This window comes from Oncorhynchus tshawytscha, linkage group LG08 (genome assembly GCF_018296145.1).
Source record: "Oncorhynchus tshawytscha isolate Ot180627B linkage group LG08, Otsh_v2.0, whole genome shotgun sequence".
Lineage (NCBI taxonomy): Eukaryota > Metazoa > Chordata > Actinopteri > Salmoniformes > Salmonidae > Oncorhynchus > Oncorhynchus tshawytscha.
In genome coordinates this window covers 74,046,862-74,066,320 of record NC_056436.1, presented here as the reverse complement: position 1 = coordinate 74,066,320, position 19,459 = coordinate 74,046,862, and the positions used below count along the sequence as shown (strand labels likewise).

Below are 19,459 nucleotides of genomic sequence, written 5' to 3'. Positions count from 1 at the left end.
GAGCTTTCTTTTCAGCACCATGGAGTGAATCCTTACCACCGCTACACCTGGTTATCAGTGGAGCCTTGTTTAGCAGCAAAGCAGTTCATTCAGCCTCATTTACTGCCTTTAAAAAAAACATTGCTGATATGGCTGACTTGCTTAAACAAATGTGGTTTCTACTGACAATTGAGATGTACAAACTATGGCAGAAGGGGACGAAGAGTGGATAAGAGGCAATCCATAATTTCTATTAAGATGATGAGCGAGCTAGGATGGACATAGTCAGCATAACTATTTGTTCTGCACTTTTGAAATGTACAGCGACAGAATTTAGAATATGGGCCATTCTTACAGTATTCTCTCTGTACACCAAGTCAGAACCGTAGGATAAATAATGGGGGCATATAAGCAGACAATGAAAGCTCTTACAATATTCAATGATTATATTTCTCTAAAACAGGCTATAGGCTACATGTACACCTCCAAGTCAGAACAGTAGGCTAAGTTATGAGGGGGAAAGGGACCAAATTATTAAGGTGAGGCACATGGGCTATTAACCGCTTACTACACAACATACACTTAGTATTACTTTCTTAGCTACGGCATACAAATCTCCCTGGCATATTACATCATTTATGCAGCAGCATAAAATACATTTTTGAACTCACCTTGTTGTGCTGTGCTCACTTGAACAGGAAGGTGGAGCAGTGGTCTTTGTGGGAAAATTTTGTCATCAAAGTCTGGCATTCTCTGGATTTATGGTGCTTTCAAGACAACTGGGAACTCTGGGAAAAAAACAAGGTTGAATCATGACTTCAGTGGTCTTCAGGGCAGATCTCTAGAAAGAGGCCAGAGTTCCTGACTTGGAATTACAAGTTAGATGACCGTTAAAAACGTATTTTCCCAGTCGGAGCTAGTTTTTTTCAGAGTTCCCAGTTCTATTGAACTGACTGACGTCTGAGATTTCCCAGTTCTGAGTTTCCAGTTGTTTTGAACGTGGCAGAAGTCATGCTGGATTGTGAGCATGGCCAATGTAGTACAACTTTTCTGGCCCATGGTGTTGAATGTTTATTATTTTAAGCTTGGAAAAGAGACCCTTAAACCCAGACTTGGACCACACACCCACTCCACTGAATAGCAGGCTAGTGATTGCTTTGCAACGCTTGCAGTTAGCCACTGATGCCTTCCAAAACACTCATTGTTGTATTTGTGATTTCCAACTTGTTGTAATGTTTATGCCCAATGGCCGATGAGCACCGATACTTTTATCTATAATTTCTCTTTATATGACTAGGATTGAAAAGGATTTTCCAGTAGATTGTCTACATAATTCATGACGATGACTGCTTGTCTAGCTTGCTAGCTAAGATTTTTAAAGTATGATGTTGTCATGATCAGTCCAATCAAAGCTACGGTAGATATAACGTGATTTGACATTTTTATCTGTGGCCAATGACCTTGAGCCTTCTTGGATGGGCACTTCTAATGTAACTCTATGGCAGCACCCAAGGGGTTTGAATTTTAAAGATCTAGCCGTAGATTTCGCAGTGAGGTAGTGTCCCCATGAGTGACAGAACACTGAGCCAATCATGGCGCAACTAGAGAACATTGCCAACCCCTACGCTCCGTATTTTCTGCTGGCTACCCCACCACCACAGAAAGCACTGAGCTAGGCTGAACCACCTCCATTTTGGAGCTGCCTTACTCAAAAAAGCAAAAAAGAGACCATGTTTGTATTGTTTTATTAAACTCAATGATTCTTTAAAAATTATTATTATTATTTTTGTACAATGTTTGCAAACTGATATGTGACACGTTTAATTGCCAAAATAACATGTAAAACAGGCACACGTTTTTAAAAAATATATATATATATTTTATTTTTTTATTAGCTAAACAGGTGGGGGCTCAAGACAGCCCACTGGACGTATCCACTCCGACCCTAACCAGGAGTAGTTCTGAGAGTCCTAAAGACAATTGAATTCATGATAGAAATATCAGAACTTCAGTGGAATACCATTTTATCCCATTATAAAAAGATCTCAGTCTAGATAAATATGTTGAAACTTTAGTAGGGAAACTTCATAGCTTATAAGTAAATGATAATTTTTTTGTTAAATCAGCTAGAAGCCTGCAAGGCTATGACACCTCCAAGGCTTTAAACCTCAGAATTATAACAAGACACTGTTCCTCGTTTCCTTTGTGCTTTCAAATCACATCTGTGTAATTGTAAAAGTTTTTAAAAAAGATGTACGGAAATACTCAATCCTCCCTTCTGAAAACAACAGAATTATTCAAGTGACGAGGGCAGTAGTACTGTAGTTGAATAATTAATCTCTATCAGGCCTATTGGTGATTGGCTGCTCAGGAAGCCATCATACAGGTGCTCACTTATATTCTCCCCCTTTATTCTTCTTTTTGCTTCCACCTCCAAAGATGGCTGCCGCGATACCTGCAACAGCAAGGACTCCGAAGCCCACCATTGCGGCCATTCCCACTGTTTCCACAGCCTGCTGAACCTGGCAGAAAAAGACATTCATTTGAATGAATGACTGATTCAGAAATAGTCATAGATGCTTTGAATGTATAACAACAAGTAATCCAGTTACTCTACACTCTCTTGACACACATTCATAGCTTGAGAATGTCATTATGGCTCACAAGATAACTCTATGCTGAGCACAGTACACCTATTGATGAGCACCAGTCCAGTGTGCCTACCTGTCGAGACTCAGCCTTCCCATATCTCAGCTCTGTGACAAAGTGCTCACAGTTCCCCTTGAAGACACAGAAGGGCAGCTCCTGGTCCACATAGGCCTGGGCGTCCTTCAGTATCTCACAGATGGGTCTGACCTATAATAATATAATGCATGACATTTAGCAGATCATTTTATGTCAAGCAATTTATGCCATTTAGCAGATGTTTTTATCTTAAGCGAACTTACACTAGTGCATGCATACATTTTCATTTGGTTGGCCCCAGCGGGAATCAAAACACTATTCTGGCATTACAAGCACCATGCTCTATCAACTGAGCCACATAGGATCACACAGGCTGGCACCTTATTCCCAGCGGTGGAAAAAGTACCCAAGTGTCATACTTGAGTAAAAGTAAAGATACCTTAATAGAAAATGACTTAAGTAAAAGTGAAAGTCACCCAGTAAAATACTACTTGAGTAAAAGTCTAAAAGGTATTTGGTTTTAAATATACTTAAGTATCAAAAGTAAATGGAATTGCTAAAATGTACTTAAGTATCAAAAGCAAAAGTATAAACCATTTCAAATTCCTTATATTAAATAAAACAGACAGAATCATTTTCTTTTTATTTATTTATTCGCAGACAGCCATGGGCACACTCCAACACTCAGACATCATTTACAAATGAAGCATTTGTGTTTAGTGAGTCTGCCAGATCAGAGGCAGTAGGGATGACCAGGGATGTTCTCTTGATAAGTACTTTTGGGTTTCAGGGAAAATGTATGGAGTAAAAAGTACATATTTTTTTAGGAACGTAGTGAAGTAAAAGTAGGCAAAAATATAAATAGTAAAGTAAAGTACAGATACCCCCCAAAAATACTTAAGTAGTACACTATGTTTGACCAGGGCCCCGTGGGGTGCTATTTTGGGTCACAACAATACTGTACTCACTGTACTTACCTGGTAATCCTGATCAAGCTGGTTGTTAATGCACCACTGATCATGCCCCACCACGTCCCAGATCTTTTCCTTCTTCACCTTAGCCTTGTCACTGAGCACAGACATCAGGCTGTTGGAACTGGCTCCAGGGACCTCGGCTGGGGAGCAAAGAGACATGGGAGAAGGAGAGGAAAAAGTTCCAACGGAGGGGGTGCACAGACAAAACATGTCATAAAACATATCATCAGTGCCAAAGATGAGTTTAAAGTTGAGTTTTGTCACATTAGTTTTCATCAGAAAGTATTCACACCCCTTGACATTTTCCACATTTTTGTTACGTACGAATTTAGAATGGAAGAAATTGAGATTTTGTGTCACTGGCCTACACACAATAACCCATAATGCCAAAGTGGAAGGATGCTTTTCAATTTTCGTTTACAAATTAATTAAAAATGAAAATCTGAAATGTCTTCAGTCAATAAGTATCCCTTTGTTATGACAAGCCTAAATAAGTTCAAGGGTAAACATTTGCTTAACAAGTCACATAATATGTTTTTTTTTTCTTCACCTTTCAGCAGAACAATATTCTAAAACACAGGGCCAAATATACACTGGAGTTGCTTACCAAGGCAACAATGAATGTTCCTGAGTGGCCTAGTAGCAGTTTTGACTTAAATCGTCATGAAAATCTATGGAAAAACTTGAAAATAGCTGTCTAGCAATAATCAACAACTAACTTGACAGAGCTTGAGGATAAAAAATAATAATTTAAAATTTAAAAGAATTTAATTTAAAAGAATAATGAGCCAATATTGTACAATCCAAGTGTACAATATCTCTTAGAGACTTACCCAGAAAGACTCACAGATGTAATCACTGCCAAATGTGTTTCAAACATTGACTCGGGGATGAATACTTCTAATCAAAAAACGGTGCATTCAGAAAGAATTCAGACCCCTTGACTTTTCCACATTTTGTTACGTTACAGACTTATTCTAAAATATCAATCTACGCACAATACCCCATAATAGCAAAGCAAAAACAGGTTTTTAGAAATGCTAGCAAATGTATAAAAATAAAAACTGAAATATCTTATTATTATTTTGCATCTTCAAAGTGGTAGGCATGTTGTTTAAATCAAATGATACAAACCCCCCAAAAATCTATTTTAATTCCAGGTTGTAAGGCAACAAAATAGGAAAAATGCCAAGGGGGGTGAATACTTTCGCAAGCCACTGTATGTAGGCTACTGTATATAAATTGTTGAGTGCACGATATCTTCTAAAATAAAGATTTGATCATACTCAACAGTATAACTCACAGGGTGGGGCCAGGTGAACGACAAAACCGCCACCAACGTACAAAGTCCAGTGCTGGAAGTTGCATCTGAATATCTCTATCAGGTCCCCTGGCTCTGGCTTCTCATCGTACTGTCAAGGGAGAAATAATAAGTAGGATTTGGCAAATCTGTGTATTGCCACATACAGGGGTGTTGTTGCTAGACACCCTCTTGTTGAAGTATGCAACCGCCAACCAACTGCCAAGTATGCCGTTTTGAAAGGGAAAGTGCTCAGATCTCATCGTGTAAACACTACTTTGTACAAACAAAATGTAAATATTTGCATAAAAACAGATTACACAGAGACAGTGGACACAATCAACATTTGGATTGGACTTTACTTACCAATGTTGGAGCCATGGTTACCGTTATTTCCTTTCCACAGTTTTGATTTCCCTTCTGCTTGTAAATAACTTTACGTTTTTCCTGAGCTTTTATCTCGACCCTGTAAAGTCAGAACAAAATCTGTGTGTTATATTTAGGGGGACTGTTTTCCTAAGACATTAGCTAACAAAATATTAGGCAATAAACTAGATACTGATCTAATTTCACTGTGTTCTGGTGTCTATAAAAAAATCAGTGGAGTGTATTCATGGATGCCAAGGAGAGCCAGGGTACACCCAAAAAATTAAATAAATATATATATATAATATAATATAATATAATATATATATATATATATATATATATATATATAATTTTTCAATTACTTTTGTCTCTCTGTTTCAGAATTTTTCTTCAATTCATTCCCAAGAGGCTGAATGTATCTATGGAGCAAGATAGCTGCCAAAAGCTAAAACGTACGTATCGTAAGGAAATCGAAATGTAAATTGTTAGTACAAACCCCTATGATACGACTATGGATGAACATTTACACGTTAAATTAGATCTGTAAACGTACAAATCCTAAGATCTGTAACCCCTATGATTAATTATGGATGAACATTTAACGTTAAATTAGATCTGTAAACGTACAAAGCCATGTGTGAAACAGAAAACGTAACCGTTAAATTAGATCTGTAAACGTACAAACCCCTATGATACGACTATGGATGAACATTTACACGTTAAATTAGATCTGTAAACGTACAAACCCCTATGATACGACTATGGATGAACATTTACACGTTAAATTAGATCTGTAAACGTACAAACCCCTATGATACGACTATGGATGAACATTTACACGTTAAATTAGATCTGTAAACGTACAAACCCCTATGATACGACTATGGATGAACATTTACACGTTAAATTAGATCTGTAAACGTACAAACCCCTATGATACGACTATGGATGAACATTTACACGTTTCATTCTTACTTTACGTCTCCCTTTACTCGGGTTACACATCTTTTTTTATACACACAAACTTTTGCCAGGAATGTGACATCTGCAAAGGACATGAACCGAATGTAGCTAGTCAAAGATAGCTAGTCAATCAAGCAACTCTAGCCAAGACTTTATAGTTGATTTGCAGCTTCCGGTTTAATTTCCAGAATAAAAGTCTAGAGCATTCGATAAGGACGTTATAACAGTAGATGACGTAATACAGGCTTGGGCCTTCAGCAAATTACTTGTGTGAGAATTGTATTATAAAGACACAGAAGACCCTTGTCTAAAATAATCACCTGAGCTGCAAAATAGAAAGTAAATATGATTTAGGCTAGGCCTATTCCACAATCTAAATATGCCATACTGTTGTGTGTTATCTAACAGTCATATAATTGCATCATTTATTTTTTATAGCCGCATGGGGGCTACTGTGGTGATCATGTACACTTTTTCCAGTATTTGGGAGCATGGACTGTAGGCCTTATACTAGGCATTTTGACTGTTGTATTTGCGAATTCCACTTTGTATGTAGGCTTGTAGCCATTTGCATTGCACAACCCCATCACGCAGAGGCTATATCCATATCAATAAATTAGGTTAAAGAAATATTGATTAATCACGCAGAGGCTATATCCATATCAATAAATTCGATTAAAGAAATATTGATTAAGTCTTGGCTATAACCTGTCCTGAGCTAAATAGCCAAGGGGTCCCAAATGGTCAAGACTATGAATAGCCTATTCTTATTGCCAGATTGGTTTTCCCTATCCTATTAGCCACTGCATGTGCTTCTTCAACTATTTAGTTTCAAATGTATTTAGAGGCTATATTTATAGGCCTGTGAGCTGGGTCCTCTTTTTAAGGGGAGGCCTATAATAAAAGCAGTAATAAAACACAAATAGAGTACTGCAAGACACCAGTACCCAAAATGATAGCCTAAATTGCAATGCCTACAGGTTTGTAGATAGGCCTAAATGAAACCATGAAATATTAGTAATATAGAATGGAGAATTTTAACTTGAAAACATGCAGGATACCTCTTTCCGGTTTCCCTGACTTCTGTTTTTTGTATACTGTGTTATGCTTGTTCTCATAGTACTCCTCACAAGTTTTTATTGTTGGTGAGATGAAAATTACTTCTGAAGCCAAAAATTAAAAGACAATCTCTTGGTAATTGTGTTATATAAAGCTTAATAAATAAGGTTATGAAGCTGCTATGAAAGAAACTGACTGAAATTCGCACAGAAGTGTGAAGTGAGAGGTGTGAAAACTCTTGAGCCTAACAATGGCAGGAGAGTTTCCCGTCCCATTGGTGCAGAGGTAACTGCCCACAAAATTAGGTGGAAACTGAGCTGCACTTCCTAGCCTCCTGCCCAATGTATGACCATATTAGAGACACATATTTCCCTCAGATTACACAGATCCACAAAGAACTCAAAAACAAACCCAATTTTGATAAACTCCCATATCTACTGTGTGAAATACCACAGTGTGCCATCACAGCAGCAAGATTTGTGACCTGTTGCCACAAGAAAAGGGCAACCAGTGAAGAACAAACACCATTATAGATACAACCCTTATTTATGCTTATTTATTTTCCCTTCCCTTCCCTTCCCTATTTTCCCGTCACAAGCATTTCGCTACACTCGCATTAACATCTGCTAACCATGTGTATGTGACAAATAAAATTTGATTTGATTTGATTCTGTACTTTAACCATTTGTACATTGTTACAACACTGTATATATACATAATATGACATGTGTAATGTCTTTATTGTTTTGAAACTTCTGTATGTGTAATGTTTACTTTTCATTTGTATTGTTTATTTCACTTTTGTATATTATCTACCTCACTTGCTTTGGCAATGTTAACACATTTCCCATGCCAATAAAACCCTTGAATTGAATTGAATTGAAATACAGTACCCCCTGGATTCATCTCTATTTTTAACTGATATGCAGCCTTCAATTGTAAATTACATCAATAAGAAACAATATTGTTGCTTTGATCACATCAGAAGATATCCTCCTTAGAATCTCCAAAATACAATAGCCACAGGACAACTTTATTCGGCTGTCTTAAAAGGACCATTCGCCGTCACTCACACTGTTGGGGCGAGTGACTCTGAACTTACAATTGCTAGCCCCAAGTCGTTCTTTGTTTCTCTGGTGCTTTATGCTATTTGCCTCATGACTCCTGCGTGTGTAACAGTATAGCTTCTGTCCCTCTCCTCGCCCCAACCTGGGCTCCAACCAGGGACCCTCTGCACACATCAACCACAGTCACTCACGAAGCATCGTTACCCATCGCGCCACAAAAGCCGCGGCCCTTGCAGAGCAAGGGGAACAACTACTTCTAGGTCTCAGAGCGAGTGACGTTACCGACTGAAACACTATTAACGCGCACCACCGCTAACTAGCTAGCCATTTCACATCGGCCACACGTGTTTTGTTGACTATGAACTTTCTTGTTTACCCAACCGTGGGTTCTAACCACCTCTCGCCAGCTTTGTATTCATGTTACCTGATGAAATTGCTTTACAATATGATCTTGTGCATGTATACCCAGGCCAATTTACTGTTGCTAACCACAATTCTGGTTTCTGCTCTGATATCTGCTTTACGGATTTCTGCTCTCGTAAAAGCCTGGGTTTTCTACATGTTAACACTAGAAGGTTTTTAACATAAAATGTATCAATTGAAAGTGTGGGTTCACAGCTCCAATCCAGATGTGTTGGTCATTACTGAGACGTGGTTAAGAAAGAGTGTTTTGAATACTGATGTTAACCTTTCTGGTTCTAACCTTTTTCGGCAAGACAGATCTTCAGTGCTCGGTTGTCTCCACCAAGTCTGTCCCCAAACAACTTGATTTCCTGGTTTCACGCATTAAACGTTCAAATAACTCTTTGTTGACTGTTGCTGGGTGTTATCGGCCACCATGATCCCCTCTGTCGAAGAGACCTGGACCATCTTTTGTTAAATTTTCAGTGGAATCGTTAACAAATACGCACCCATAAAGAAAATGATAATTAAAAATAGTTTCAGTCCCTGGTTCGACCGTGATCTGTCAGAGTTACTCCACCTCAAGAATTCCATTTGGCAAATCGCTCGGCACACGCATACTCAGGCTGACTGGCTCTCGTTCAGGCAAATTAGAAATAAGTGCACTCAGGCTATCAAGAAGGCCAAAGTTAGTTACTTTAAGGAGCAGTTCTCTCTCTGTGGGTCTAACTGCAAGAAGTTCTGGAAAACGGTTAAAGACCTGGAGAATAAACCCTCCACCTCACAGCTGCCCATGTCCCTTAATGTTGATGATCTGGTTGTTACTGACAAGGAGCACATGGCTGAGCTCTTTAATCACCACTTCATTAAGTCAGGATTCCTATTTGACTCAGCCATGACTCCTTGAACCATTAAACATTTAATCATATCCCACCCCTTCTAATGCAACTATCCCTGATGCTGCTCCATCTTTTTCCCCTGCCACGCTTCAAAGTTTCTCCCTGCAGGCGGTCACTGAGTGAGTCCGAGGTGCTAAAGGAGATCCTTAAACTTGACCCCAACAAAAACATCTGGGCCAGATGGTTTAGACGCTTTCTTCTTTAAGGTTGCTGCCCCTATCATCACCAAGCCTGTCTCTCCTCTCTAGAGAGGTTCCCATTGCTTGGAAGGCAGCCACTGGGCATCCTTTATTTAAAGGGCGAGACCAAACTGATCCTAACTGTTATAGGCCTATTTCTATTTTGCCCTGTTTATCAAAAGTGTTGGAAAAACTTGTCAAAAATGAACTGACTGGCTTTCTTGATGTCTATAGTATTCTCTCGGGTACACAATCTGGTTTCCACTTAGGTTATGGATGTGTCACTGCAACCTTAAAGGTCCTCAATGATGTCACCATTGCCCTTGATTCTAAGCAATGTTGTGCTGCTATTTTTATTGACTTGGCCAAAGCATTTGATACGCTAGACCATTCCATTCTTGTGGGTCGGCTAAGGATTATTGGTGTCTCTGAGGGGTCTTTGGCCTGGTTTGCTAACTACCTCTCTCAAAGAGTGCAGTGTATAAAGTCAGAACATCTGCTGTCTCAGCCACTGTCTGTCACCAAGGGAGTACCCCCAAGGCTCGATCCTAGGTCCCACGCTCTTCTCAATTTACATCAACAACATAGCACAAGCAGTAGGAAGCTCTCTCATCCATTTATATGCAGATGACACAGTCTTATACTCAGCTGGCCCCTCCCCAGATTTTGTATTAAACGCTCTACAACAAAGCTTTCTTAGTATCCAACAAGCTTTCTCTGTCCTTAACCTTGTTCTGAACAACTCTAAAACAAAGGTAATCTGGTTTGGTAGGAAGAATGCCCCTCTCCCCACTGGTGTGATTACTACCTCTGAGGGTTTAGAGCTTGAGGTAGTCACCTCATACAAGTACTTGGGAGTATGGCTAGATGGTACACTGTCCTTCTCTCAGCACATATCAAAGCTGCAGGCTAAGGTTAAATCTAGACTTGGTTTCCTCTATGGTAATCGCTCCTCTTTCACCCCAGCTGCCAAACTAACCCTGATTCAGATGACCATCCTACCCATGTTAGACTACAGAGACGTGATTTATAGATCGGCAAGTAAGAGTGATCTCGAGCGGCTAGATGTTCTTTACCATTCGGCCATCAGATTTGCCACAAATGCTCCTTATAGGACACATCACTGCACTCTATACTACTCTGTAAACTGGCCACCTCTGTATACCCATCTCAAGGCCCACTGGTTGATGCTTATTTATAAAACCCTCTTAGGCCTCAGTCCCCCCTATCTGAGATACCTACTGCAGTCCTTATCCTCCAACATACAACACCCATTCTGCCAGTCACATTCTGATAAAGGTTCCCAAAGCACACAGATCCCTGGGTCACTCCTCTTTTCAGTTCTCTGCAGCTAAGGACTGGAACGAGCTGCAAAAAAACACTCAAACTGGACCGTTTTATCTACATCTGTTCATTCAAAGACTCAATCATGGACACTCTTACTGACAGTTGTGGTTGCTTCACGTGATGTATTGTTGTCTCTACTTTCTTGCCATTTGTGGTGCTGTCTGTGCTCAATAATGTTTGTACCATAGTTTGTGCTGTGTCATGACTCTCCTTTGATGATCCAAAGATCAGGTTACAGTGGATCAGCGTCTACAGAGCCTTCTCACCCGTAGAGGGGGGAAGGGATTGATGTGGGGGGTTTTATGACACCTCACTTCGATCGTAAATTGTGGGCAGCAGACGACTCCTTTTGGTCTCTAGTATGGGTGAATGGAATGTCTCTTTGTTACAGAAGATTTTGCCACCCACAACATCCAACAAGGAACACTGGGACAATATATTTCAACATCTGAATGTTGGGAATGATGAAAGATGGAATTTGGAAAATTAATGTCTATATTATGATGTCATTAAAAATGGTATAAACACGTTATAACGAAAAAAATTGTAACTTGAGGAGCTTTTACACTGTGTATATCAGGTTTACATCCTTTATGTGGTGTAGAAAATATCAAGGATGAAGAGAATGTTTTTGTGATGATAGGATTGTGATTTTAGTTCTCTAACAAGATCATAGTAATTATAATACTTTGCCTCTTAACTAGCCACGCCCCAGGGAGCCCAACGAGCATGTCATCATGATGAAAATGCCCCTTTTACCCAGAAGGTATAAAAGATTGAGTTAAGAATTAACATACCAGACTAAACGGACCATAAGCTGCAGCTAGGTCATGACCAATGAAAATCAACATGAGGTTGAAGTAGACGAAGTAGCTTCTAACAGTCAATGTTACAGTTGAGTAGCTATATCTAAGAAAGGGAATTTGAGTATGAACACCTGGTTACTCTTTTCAAATCATCACCGACTACACTGCTTTCATCACCACTTGGGATCATTGACACGGCTGATTAGCCGTCCTCAGAAGACCACTCTTCAAGAACAAGTGGAAGTAAACAGACAACTAAGAAGGGCATTGTGACCTGTTGTGAACGATCAGAGCCTTACACCTGAGAACGAAGGAGAAGGCCCAATCGAACCCTTTTCACAAAGGCCTGGGTCCAACAGAGATACACGACAAAGACCTTCAACATGTAAATACATGCATACTTCTTACCCAAAGGGGCAGCAGTTTGGGGCAAGGTATTAGGGTTACTGTGAGCATAGTTCCCCAAAGTATCCAAGTGTTGTCTCTCTTTCTCTCTCCATCTTTTGTAACAACTGTCATATTATGTAAGTCCGCCAGGTACCTGTCATCATGTTAAGTTTCTAATCAATAACCTATACTGTGTCTGTGTGTATCCTGTGTTATCATTTAGTGTGTTAGTAAATAAATAATGAAATAAATTTATGTGGTACAAAATTATCAGTAAGACTCAGGTTTGTGCAGATTCAATAAGTCTGCAACGTTCAGAATGAGACTGATATGAGGTAATGATTAATAAGTGACTGTTTTTGATATATATATCCTTTAGGTAATTTGGGAGATGGTAACTCGTTAAACAATTTCTCCCGTGGTGCCCCAAAGTCCTAATGAGTTAATTGTTACATGATTAATTTAATCTGGTAATAATTAGACATAGTAGGTAATTATTTGATGAATAACAGTCATCACATTAATGAGAGTCACGTCACGACTAGAGGTCGACCAATTAATCGGAATGGCCGATTAATTAGGACCGATTTCAAGTTTTCATAACAATCAGAAATCTGTATTTTTTTTTTACACCTTTATTTAATCTTTATTTAACTAGGCAAGTCAGTTAAGAACACATTCTTATTTTCAATGACGGCCTAGGAATGGTGGGTTAACTGCCTCGTTCAGGGGCAGAACGACAGATTTTCACTTTGTCAGCTCGGGGGATCCAATCTTACAGTTAACTAGTCCAGCGCAATAACGACCTGCCTCTCTCTCGTTGCACTCCACAAGGAGACTGCCTGTTACGCAAATGCAGTAAGCCAAGGTAAGTTGCTAGCTAGCATTAAACTTATCTTATAAAAAAACAATCAATCATAATCACTAGTTAACTACACATGGTTGATGATATTGTCTAGCGTGTCATGCGTTGCGTATAAACTGACTGAAAATACAAGTATCTAAGTATCTGACTGAGCAGTGGTAGGCAAAAGCAGGCGCGTAAATATTAATTCAAACAGCACTTTCTGCATTTTGCCAGCAGGTCTTCCTTGTGCGTCAAGCATTGCCCTGTTTATGACTTCAAGCATATCAACTCCTGAGATGATGCTGGTGTAACCGAAGTGAAATGGCTGGCTAGTTAGCGCACGCTAATAGCGTTTCAAACGTCACTCGCTCGCTCTGAGCCTTGGAGTGGTTGTTTCCCTTGCTCTGCATGGGTAACACTGCTTCGAGGGTGGCTGTTGTCGTTGTGTTCCTGGTTCGAGCCCAGGGAGGAGCGAGGAGCGAGGAGAGGGACGGAAGCTATACTGTTACACTGGCAATACTAAAGTGCCTATAAGAACATCCAATAGTCAAAGGTTAATGAAATACAAATGGTATAGAGATAAATAGTCCTATAATTCCTATAATAACTACAACCTAAAACTTCTTACCTGGGAATATTGAAGACTCATGTTAAAAGGATGTTCTGAGCAAGGAACTTAAACGTTAGCTTTCTTACATGGCAAATATTGCACTTTTACTTTCTTCTCCAACACTTTGTTTTTGCATTATTTAAACCAAATTGAACATGTTTCATTATTTATTTGAAGCTAAATTGATTTTATTGATATATTATATTAAGTTAAAATAAGTGTTCATTCAGTATTGTTGTAATTGTCATTATTAAAAAAATAAACATTTAAAATCGGCCGATTAATTGGTATCGGCTTTATTGGTCCTCCAATAATCGGTATCGGCGTTGAAAAATCATAATCTGTCGTCCTCTAGTCACGACAGCTGCTACCATGTTGTGTTGCTACCATGTTGTTTTTATGTTGTGTTGCTACCATGCTGTATTTTTATGTGTTGCTGCCATGCTGTTGTTGGCTTAGGTCTCTCTTTATGTAGTGTTGTGGTGTCTCATGTCGTGATGTGTGTTTTGTCCTATATTTTTATTTTATTTTGTATTTTGAATCCCAGCCCCCGTAGGAGGCCTTTTGCCTTTTGGTTGGCCGTCATTGTAAATAAGAATTTGTTCTTAACTGACTTGCCAAGTTAAATAATGGTTAAATAAAAAATTAAAAACATAATATATATCTTGATTGGACTAAATTGTTTTTGGAATCTTTTAGTTGTCACTGTATTAGACTAAGCAACGGTGATTTGATGATGTTGAAATGGTGTTGGAATAGTGGAGGCAACTCCTGTTTTATTTGCAACTTGTGGTAAATATCTGTGATTTTAAATCAATAGTTTAGTGGTCCGAAAATGAGGGAAACATTAACTTGCTTGAGGTCATGTAACTGTCTATTACATGCAACATGCAATGTGGACTAAACCGAACAGAGGTTGCTATCCAGTTTTGTGATAAAACAAAGGTTTGGGTGAATTTATTCTGCAACTGTCTTATTGTCTCGGGCTTTAGGCCCAAATAACACTGTGGCAACATATTACTTAACAGGTTATAGAGCAAACAACACCATTATCACAACACATAGGTTGTAATATGGCTTTTTTTCTGGCTTCCTCAGTGATTTTACCCACGCACCGCTACTGTAAAAAAAAACATTAATTATGCAAGGAAATAGCTAGCTACTTTAACTACGTTATTGTAACTGACCACAAAACGGCACAAAACATAGACTATGTTTGCATGCTGTCAAGACTTTCGATCCCATTTAGCTAGCTAGATATTTGTAATTCTCACAAGTACTTTAGTCTAGATAATCACTAAATACTTGACCCTTCTTATAACTTACAGTAAGTTCCGTGTCGTTGCTACGATGTTGATTGCTTTACATCGAACACAGAAATGACTTTAGACGTCAACGATCAGCTGACTCGGAAAAAAAGCAAACCAATCCGAGGGCGTATCTCCTGGCAGCGTGCGTGCTGACGTGGTTTCCAAGTACAGTGTCAGGCCAGTAGATGGCAATAAATTACCCCTCGAAAGACAATGATAGAATAAGAAAATAAAGACTTCCGGTTTTGGAGCGCACTTGTAACAAGCTACGAATAATCAACTCTACACGTCAAATATGATGATATAAGGGGAGAGTTCTTCATGTTCTATTTTCAGTTTGGGAAGTTGAACGATGTGTGCCGTGTTTGACGGGACTTCCCTGACAGTCACCATGCAGACCTCTCTCACTCACACACCGCAGAATGCATTTAGGTGAGTTGCTTAGCATAGCTAGCATGCTAGCTAGCTAGCCAGTAGTTGTAGCTATGTGGCTGCTTCCCTACTGTACCAACAAGTTCTAAGGCTGTTATTGTGCTAAGGTTAGATGCAGTGGTCAGCATTTTTCAAGCATATTAATGAAATATTATAGTCTGAGAGAAAATACAATTGATACCAATTGTTTTTAGAGGGAAACTTAACTTTTATCGTGTGTGTAGCCCCCAGGAACTGTCCCAGGAGATAAAATCCTTCATCAGTGGCGTGGACCAGACCCAGGGTCGTAAACTCAGCGTCCGTGAGCATGCCCGCTGTGCGGTGCGTCTACTACGGTCTGTGCCTGCCTGTCGCGGGGCGGTCCTCGAGCACCTAAGGGGCGTGTACAACGAGCACGTCTCAGCCTTTCTTCACAATCTAGAGACAAACGGCGATGGCGACGGGGACTCAAACCTGGAGGATGTCATCACGGAGGTCCATGGCGTCCTGGCGGAGTTCATTAAGCTCAACCCCCGAGCCTGGGCTCCCCTTGTCTCAACCTGGGCTGTAGACCTGCTGGGGCAGCTGAGCTCCAAGCATGCTGGCCGCAGGGCAGCTCCCCACTCCTCCAGCCTCAATGAGCTGCTGCAGCTGTGGATGTCCTGTGCGGCTACACGCTCCCTCATGGAGGCCTATACCCAGTGCCTGGCAGCTATGATAGCCTGGTGTCCTGACCAATGTGTGGACGCTCTCCTGGACACCTCCGTGCAGCACTCCCCCCACTTCGACTGGGTGGTGGCTCACATCGGATCCTCCTTCCCGGGCACCATCATCAGCCGTGTCCTGGCCTGTGGCCTTAAAGACTTCTGCTCCCACGGGACGGCTGACAAGTGTCAGGGAGACAAGAGCAGCCGAGTGCCTAAGATCGTCTCTGTGGTGGGGATCCTAGGCCACCTGGAGGCGCGGCACTCTGACAGCATCCAGCGGGAGCTGCTGAGGATGTTCCAGGAGAGCCTCAGTCCCCCGACTATACCCCCCAGCTCTGGGTCCACCTCCTTGGAGCACTTAGCCCAGCTCCGCAGAGCCACAGTGCCCTTCCTTCTCCAGCTGGCGGCGCTGTCTCCTTCTCTTCTGGGCGCCGTATCTACAGAGCTGGTGGAGTCTCTACGGCCTCCAGTCTTGCTCCAGCTCCAGGCTGTTCTACAGGGCCTTCCCAGGGACGAGCTTGACAACATGCTGAGGCTGGCTGTCCACCTCATCGCCCAGAGCCCTGCTGGAGGGGCACGCATCCTCCGCTTCCTAGCTGACACGGCCACCCCCGCCTCTGTCATCATCTCCGGCCCCACGTCTTCCCCTCACGAGGGGGTCCGGGAGGCCTGCGACCTCCTCCTCCAGATGCTCCTGCTGCACCTCCACAAGCTGGTCTACACCCGCTCAGAAGGGGATGATGGCTACTACAGCCGCCCCCACTCTCCCTCCTCCCAGGCGCCCCGTGTGGTCCCCTTCCTAGAGGAGCTGCAGTCCCACGTGGGAGAGCTCTGTGCTGAGATGCTGAGACTGGAGAGGAAGCGTCATCTCTGGCTGCACCAGCTGCTGTGTCTGCTGTGTCTGTTGTCTGTATACGGGGGCCCTAGCGTGGCCACGGAGGCCCTCTGTCAGCTGCTCACCCTGGCCCGGAACCCAGACCAGCTGGCCCTGGCCTGGCAGCTCCACACCCCACTGTCCGCCTGCCTGCCGGGCCTCATCCCTGCCGCAGTGATCCGCTGCGTGGCCCAGATCCATACACACACCCTGGGACCCAGGCAGCTCTGCCAGCTCCTTCTCAACCTGGGCTCTGCCATGCAGAGTGTACAGGAGGAGGAGAGGAGGGGCCCAGGAGGAGGCATGGGAGGAGGAGGTGCTAGTCCTCAGTCCTCCATGGCAGTGCAGGTTGGAGCAGCGGTCTCAGGACACCTCCATGACTTCTGTCCTCTGCTCCTCCACGGTGACCCGGCGGTATCCCACGCTGCCGTGCGGCTCCTGTCCCGCAGCCCCCTCCCCCGTGCTGCCCTGCCTTCCCACCTGTTGCTTGTTTGTCGGGCTGCCGTCACACACTTCTTTCTGGCACTGCGGAGGAGAGGAGAGACAGGGAAGGGGAGAGACGAAGGCCAGGGAGGAGAGGCGGTGAACTGTTCGGTGCTCCTCCTGTCCCGTCTGGTAGGTTACTCCCCTCTAACCCTCAAATGTGTCCTGCAGCACCTGGTAGAGGGAGCTCTACATAAAGGAAACACTGACTTGTTCGGAGGGCAGAGTGAGGACATTGGAGGGGACACCCCCATCTCCCCGTCCCTGGCCCCTGACCGGGTGGGCTCCCTGCTGGACATCAACTGCAGGTTCGGCACCACGGTCAACTTCTCTGGCAGTGTGTGGTCTGTGTTCCATGCTGGGGTGATAGGGAAGGGTCTGAAGCAGCGCAGCGCTACCCCTCACCCCGACGCCGCCAGTGTCATACAGAATGTCCAGACCCTGCTGGCTGTCACTGTCCAGTGCTGCAGTGCACCATCCGGGAATGGCGGCAACGGTGGAGGCACCCGACACCAGCCCTCCGTTCCAGACGAGCCGCCGCCCATCAACGCTGAGGCGGCCAAAATGATGGCAGTGACGCTAGTGGAGTATATCTGCCCCGACGTGGCCAACGGGGAACTGTCATGGCCGCCAGAGGAACATGCACGCACAACTGTAGAACGTGACATACACATCCGCCGCTGCTTCGAGGCCCACCCTGTCCTCTTCCCTTTACTCCATGTTGTGGCTGCCGGGCGTCCTGCTCTCTGTTACTGTTCTGCGGTGCTCCGGGGCCTGCTGGCCACTCTGCTGGCCCACTGGGAGGCTTCGAGGGAGGCTTTGGCGATGGACTCCCCGTGGCACCTCCAGGCCTCATGCATGCTGGTGTCCTGTATGGGCGAGGGCCAGCTGCTGCCCCCTGTGCTGGGCAACGTCCACGAGGCTTTCCCCTACCTGACGCCGTTCGAAGTGAGGCTTCTCCTCCTGGCTGTGTGGGAATATGTAAGGGGTAATGGCCCCATGCCACAGAAGTTTGTCTTCAGTGCCGAGAAGGGCCTGTTCTGCCGGGATTTCTCGCGGGACGGAGATGTGGCGAGATACGTAGCACCCATTCACAGTGTCCTGCATAAGAACATTGACCGGCTGGGGCATCTATGCTGGCGTTTCCAGCTCTGAACAAGGGAAGGAGAGAACTGATAGCGGGATGGAGAGGAAAAAGGTGCAAGAAGTGGGACGGTTGGAATTGTTTGTGAAAGATGAGGATAGGGGTGGTTGGTGATCGGGAATTGTGGAGATGTTGCTTTGCTGTTTTCTTGTTTGTTGCTCTAACTTGAATCTAGATCTATATGCGCTCTGAAGCATAGTTGAGCATGTTATATCTACTGTTTATCTTTCTCCTGTTTTGTATCATTTTTATAGATTAAGTATAATTTTTTATGTAGCTGTTACTGTAGGGGGATAAAAACATGTAGTATACCATAAATAAATTAGCAGAAAGGGGAGTGATCATAATTTTGTTGTTTCAAATATCTGGCCTTTGAACTTGACTGTCTACATTTCGAGTTACAGCAGTTCTGAATTTCAATTCAACTTATTTTTTCTCGAATTGAAACAGAAGTACAACTTTAATGAGAAGGTACATCAATGATAATGTAATCATTTTACATCAACTAACACAGCCTGCAGGTATATGATGAATCACACAAACATTCCTTAAAATGTCTTTACATACAGCACAATTTATGTTTGAACCAGATCTCCTAATAAATGTGCAAGAGTGTAGCAAAGCTGAGACTGTTATTTTGTCAACCTAGAGGGGAAT

The 19,459-nt window shown here is 42.5% G+C and overlaps 2 protein-coding genes across 2 annotated transcripts; one reads left to right on the top strand and one right to left on the bottom strand.

Moving 5' to 3' along the window:
• Nucleotides 1-1,707: 1,707 nt before the first annotated feature.
• Nucleotides 1,708-15,319, bottom strand: LOC112255936 (phospholipase A and acyltransferase 4). The gene is made up of 6 exons (XM_024428786.2): nucleotides 15,200-15,319; nucleotides 5,305-5,404; nucleotides 4,942-5,050; nucleotides 3,642-3,778; nucleotides 2,704-2,835; nucleotides 1,708-2,501 (listed from the first exon to the last, which is right to left on the bottom strand). The coding sequence occupies exons 2-6, from the start codon at nucleotides 5,317-5,319 to the stop codon at nucleotides 2,370-2,372; spliced, it is 525 nt and encodes a 174-aa protein (XP_024284554.1). The 5' UTR covers nucleotides 5,320-5,404; nucleotides 15,200-15,319; the 3' UTR covers nucleotides 1,708-2,369.
• A 79-nt stretch (nucleotides 15,320-15,398) lies between these two features.
• LOC112255934 (integrator complex subunit 5) lies at nucleotides 15,399-19,424 on the top strand. The gene is made up of 2 exons (XM_024428784.2): nucleotides 15,399-15,615; nucleotides 15,840-19,424. The coding sequence occupies exons 1-2, from the start codon at nucleotides 15,536-15,538 to the stop codon at nucleotides 18,811-18,813; spliced, it is 3,054 nt and encodes a 1,017-aa protein (XP_024284552.1). The 5' UTR covers nucleotides 15,399-15,535; the 3' UTR covers nucleotides 18,814-19,424.
• The last annotated feature ends 35 nt before the right edge of the window (nucleotides 19,425-19,459 follow it).

What these genes read in the sequence shown, in the direction of transcription:
- LOC112255936 (XM_024428786.2), bottom strand. An exon ending in CGTTCACCTGGCCCCACCCT is followed by an intron (nt 3,779 to 4,941) that starts GTGAGTTATACT and finishes TTTGCTCCCCAG; the next exon opens with CCGAGGTCCCTGGAGCCAGT. An exon ending in GGAAGGCTGAGTCTCGACAG is followed by an intron (nt 2,502 to 2,703) that starts GTAGGCACACTG and finishes TTTTTCTGCCAG; the next exon opens with GTTCAGCAGGCTGTGGAAAC.
- LOC112255934 (XM_024428784.2), top strand. Translation starts at nt 15,536, where the DNA reads ATGTGTGCCGTGTTTGACGGGACTTCCCTGACAGTCACCATGCAGACC. An exon ending in ACACCGCAGAATGCATTTAG is followed by an intron (nt 15,616 to 15,839) that starts GTGAGTTGCTTA and finishes TCGTGTGTGTAG; the next exon opens with CCCCCAGGAACTGTCCCAGG.